Here is a 5,082-nt window from a genome sequence, read left to right on the forward strand (position 1 = left end):
GCACAAAACCCATAAAGGAGGAAACCTTCAAGTTTTAAAGCACATTTGGTTCAGTGGGAGGTACTTTGGTTAAACAAAGCCTGTGGACAAACCCAATTTCATTTCATGCATTTCATGTTTTGCTTGCTCTTGACGAAAAATAACAACCAAAAAAAATATTTTTTAAAAAGCCTAATTAAAAATGGCTTTGCATTAAAATGCCTTCGTCGATGACAATGAATCGAATAAATAACTTGGAATAATAATAATAATTAAAACCGAATCCACCCGAGAGTATGGGGGCGGGCAGGTTGGGGACCGGGGGCGGGAATGGGCAATTCCTATTGGCTGATGTATAGAAGAGTTCTTCCACCGTCAACAGCGCCTAACTCCTCTGGGCCCCACATGTGGACCACAGGTCCTGCGTCCAGGCCCGGCAGGCAGCCAGCGCCACATGTGGACCACAGGTCCTGCGTCCAGGCCCGGCAGGCAGGCAGGCAGGCAGCGCCACATGTGGACCACAGGTCCTGCGTCCAGGCCCGAGAGGCAGGCAGGCAGGCAGGCAGCGCCACATGTGGACCACAGGTCCTGCGTCCAGGCCCGGCAGGCAGGCAGGCAGCCAGCGCCACATGTGGACCACAGGTCCTGCGTCCAGGCCCGGCAGGCAGGCAGCCAGCGCTCCTCTGGGTCGAGTTTGGGTTTGGGTTTGAGTTCGGGTGGCCATGTGGAGCCAGGTCACCAGGCCGGGCTTGGTGCTACTGTTTGGACCAGACCGGGCCGAGCCGAGCTGGGTCGGACCGGGCGGCTGGGCTGGGCTGATTAGCTCCATTTGGAACAGGAGTTCTGCGCCTTTAGTTATTGTCTCCACAGTCGCCATTGCGTTACTGCTGCTGCTGCCGTTGGCTGCCCTGCTGCTGACACTGCTGGTTTTGGCAAGCTGGTGCAGATGGAGGGCAGCTGAACACAGTGAGGGAGTTGAGGTGAGCTGAGTATGTGAGCTAGTGATATGAGATATGTCTGGCATGAGGCACGCAGGTCCAGCTAGCCGCCGCTAATCAGAGTTCACATGGAGCTAGCTAGCTAGCCGATGCTAACCACAGAGTTCACATGGAGCTAGCTAGCTAGCCGCCGCTAACCAGAGTTCATGTGGAGCTAGCTAGCTAGCCGATGCTAACCACAGAGTTCACGTGGAGCTAGCTAGCTAGCCGCCGCTAACCAGAGTTCATGTGGAGCTAGCTAGCCTTCGCGTCACAGCACAGCACAGCAGGCCCATAGAGTTCAGTTCCAGTTCCAGGCTCTAGGCGGCTGTCTGTGTGTGTCTGTGTGTGTATGCATGAATGAGCGAGCATGAATGTGTCAGGTGTGTGTGTGTGTGCGTGTGTGTGTGTGTGTGTGTCAGGTCTCTGCTGTTCTTTACTGTGTGTGTGTGTGTGTGTGTGTGTGTGTGTGTGTGTGTGTGTGTGTGTGTGTGTGTGTGTGTGTGTGTGTGTGTTGTCTACTGGGCCAGCTTGGCGTCCTGCCGCAGCCAGGCGAGTCCCTGTCGGGTGTAGCGCACCAGCTCCACCATGCTGCTGGTGTTGAAGATCAGCGGACCCATCGTCTTCTCCAGCTCCACGAAGAACTCTGCAGAGAGGAGAGGAGGAGAAGTTAAGAACATTACACACACACACACACACACACACACACACACACACACACACACACACACACACACACACACACACACACACACACACACACACACACACACACACACACACACACACACACACACACACACACACACACACACACACGACCCATCGTCTCCTCCAGCTCCACAAACAGGGTTCCCACTCTAATTCAGATAGAAAATTCCATGATTTTCCATGACTTTCCAGACCCAAAACACAGAATTTCCATGACCATGTCTTCACCCCTAGAGCCTACACCGAGCCACCGCCAGACTTCAGTGGGCTCATTGCAAAAACTTAACCGTCTCTGGCAAAGCGCTGTAGTATAACCAGTAAGAACCAATCTTATACACCAAACCAAAAAGTTTTTGCTTTTACACAACTGTTTAGAAAATTCCATGATATTCCATGACTGTGCATGCAAAATGGTAAAATTCCATGACTTTCCATGACTGGAAAAACATTTATGAAATTCCATGATATTCCAGAAATTCCATGACCCGTGGGAACCCTGCACAAAGAACTCTGCAGAGAAGAGGAGGAGAAGAGAGGAGTAGAGAGGACGAGGAGAGAGGAGAAGTTAGGAACATTACAAACACACACACACACACACACACACACACACCCCATCGTCTTCTCCAACTCCACAAAGAACTCTACAGGAGGAGGAGAGAGGAGAGGAGAACACCATCAGATCACACACACACACACACACACACACACACACACGCACACGCACACGCACACGCACACCATTGTCTTCTCAAGCTCCACGAAGAACTCTTGTGTGATTGTGTGTGTGTGTGTGTGTGTCATGTTCCTATCTCTCCTCTCCTCCTGACACACAGATGCACACACAAACACACGCTAACGCACATGCAAACACACACATACACACACACACAACTTAGCACACACCCAATTCCCCACCTTTCTGTTCTCTGGCGAGCTGCTCGGCCTGGTCCCAGACGTCGGTGGCGTAGAGGAAGTTGGAGGTGACCTGCACGTAGCTGGCCGCCATCTGGTGGATGCGCTGGGGGATGGTCACCGAGGAGGAGCCACTCCCACTGGAGCTGCCCGACGAGTAGCTGCCCGCACTGCCAGGGGACAGCTTAGGGGACACAGGAGACGGCATACCTGCCGCTTTACTGGAGGAGGAGGAGGAGGAGAGGGGGGGGGAGAGAGAGAGAGAAAGGATGTGTTTAATACAAGTAGCTCCCCGCACTGCCAGGGTAGAGCTTTGGGGACACAGGAGACGGCATACCTGCCGCTTTACTGGAGGAGGAGAGGAGAGAGAGAGAGGAGAGAGAGGAGAGAGAGGGAGAGAGAGAGAGAGAGAGAGAGAGAGAGAGAGAGAGAGAGAGAGAGAGAGAGGGTTTAAGATGAGTAGCTGCCAGGGTAGAAGCTAGGTAAGGGTTTCTGTGCGATTCCATAAGTATGGTGCACAGAGTGAGAGGGACTTCAGACTAGGGATGCAAATTATCGATTAATTCATTAATCATTAGTTGATAGTGTTATCGATCGACTTTCGATTAATTGATAAGCGCCGTTTTTTCACCTGAATTTCATAGGGCCTTTTAAAATATCAGCTAAATAGTTAAAACACTGAGTTCAAAAAGTATAGGCCTATATTGTTATATTAAATTATATTATGAGAATTACATTATGATCATTAAGCCCATATTGTATTATGTTATATTATATTATATATTCCTCAAGTAATTATGCATTAGGAAAAGAAAGCAGACATGTTTTCTATGGCATCTCCACACCACCTTTGGGGGGGCATTGCTTGGTTTCACCACATGAGTGAACTAGTAGCACCACGCACCCTCTATGTCTCCTTGCAGTTGCCTGAGATATGATGACAGACAACGTTGAGTGAAACGTGATCAGACAACTTGTCTGCAGGTGTGTCAGCCAGCATGATCAACCACAAGCATTTTAATTTCATACGCTTCAAAATAAAGAAATGCTATATTTTGGGTGGTGTGCTGTTGTCCATAATGCATAGCAATGCCAACAAAGTTCGTTTCTGAACAAAAAAAAGCTATTTCCTGTGTCTGTAAGGAGAGCTAATAAGCTAACAGGCTCCATTGAGAATGAATGGAGCTATGACAACAACACTTACAGCTAACACGGATTCGCCTGAAATTGAACAGATGGTGCTCCTCTTCATGCATGGTCATATATTACCATGCCTAGTTCAGCTAATACTAGTCTTGATATAGGACAGGGTGTTAGTGATTAAAATTACAGCTCACAATTTGAAATGACTACGTTTGTGATTTCGCTAGTTAGCACGCTAAGCTAACATAGCAAGCTTAACCCTACAGTGAAATGCTGCTTGCAGTGACATTTGCCTGTCTTGAAAGATCGTTTTTCTCATAATTCAAACAGTAACAACTTACACCATTGGGCTTGGCATAATCACAGATTCAAGTACACATCTCCAAAAGACCCACAAGAACTCTAGAATTTGCAATGACGATTTAATAGATAAAATCTGCGCACCATAGATTTTAATAGGACTAGAACTAGAACTACTCAACAGTCTCTAGCGCCCTCTCGCGATTAATTGCGATTAATACATTTTGATCGAGCAACCTCTTGCTCGACAATTAATCTAAAGTCGATTAATCATTTGCATCCCTACTTCAGACATATCTCAACTGGTGTGTTGCATCACATTTGCATAATGTCAAAACTATTTTCATTGAACAAATACCAGGAGGAGGTAGAAGAAGAAGGAGGGCCACTTACTTCCCTGGAGACGGAGCCTGGGTGTTGCTTAAAGAGTTCTGAAAAACAAGCAGAGAGGAGAGGACACGTTACACACACACACCCTGACCACAAACGTACAGGCGAGACACACAGGCGATACACACAGGCGAGACACACAGGCGAGACACACAGGCGAGACACACAGGCGAGACACACAGGCGAGACACACAGTCAGTGTCACAGACCATGCAAAAAAAGCACTGCAGAGTCAAGTGTGAAATGAACGCTGCTTCACACAACTTTAACCACACAAATACACCAGAAGCGACCAGAGCGACGAGAGCCACGAGCCACAAGGGAAGTAACTGACTTTGCATGGAGGAACTGGCGCCAGAGGAGACAAAAGCAGTTTGGACGACAGTTTGTGGTTGAACTTCAGCAAATATTAGTAGTGTTGCACCGATACCATTTTTCGGCCCCGATACTGATACCCAACTGTGCAGTATCCTCCGATACCGATACCATACCGATACTACTCTGTTTGAAATGTACATACACTATATGTATGAAAAGCTGCACAGGCTACTACTTGGATGACAGGCTGCTGCCTACCTTTGTGAAACAGGAAAAAGACTAATACGGTACAAAGTGAATCCAGTAGAACTTTTTATACTTTTTAAATACCTCTGATATAAAATAACTAAGT

The 5,082-nt window shown here is 48.1% G+C and overlaps 1 protein-coding gene across 3 annotated transcripts in view; it reads right to left on the minus strand.

The window, feature by feature from the left end:
- Nucleotides 1-2,840: 2,840 nt before the first annotated feature.
- Nucleotides 2,841-5,082, minus strand: part of aff4 (AF4/FMR2 family, member 4) — a 58,683-nt gene continuing 56,441 nt past the window's right edge. For all 3 annotated transcript variants that reach the window (XM_063202678.1, XM_063202677.1, XM_063202676.1), the window contains exons 21-22: nucleotides 4,416-4,453; nucleotides 2,841-2,927 (exon numbers count right to left, since the gene is read on the minus strand). In XM_063202678.1, the coding sequence (XP_063058748.1) occupies nucleotides 2,855-2,927; nucleotides 4,416-4,453 (111 nt within the window). In that variant the 3' untranslated portion in view covers nucleotides 2,841-2,854. The remainder of the gene's footprint in view (nucleotides 2,928-4,415; nucleotides 4,454-5,082) is intronic.

Source organism: Engraulis encrasicolus, chromosome 7 (genome assembly GCF_034702125.1).
Source record: "Engraulis encrasicolus isolate BLACKSEA-1 chromosome 7, IST_EnEncr_1.0, whole genome shotgun sequence".
NCBI lineage: Eukaryota > Metazoa > Chordata > Actinopteri > Clupeiformes > Engraulidae > Engraulis > Engraulis encrasicolus.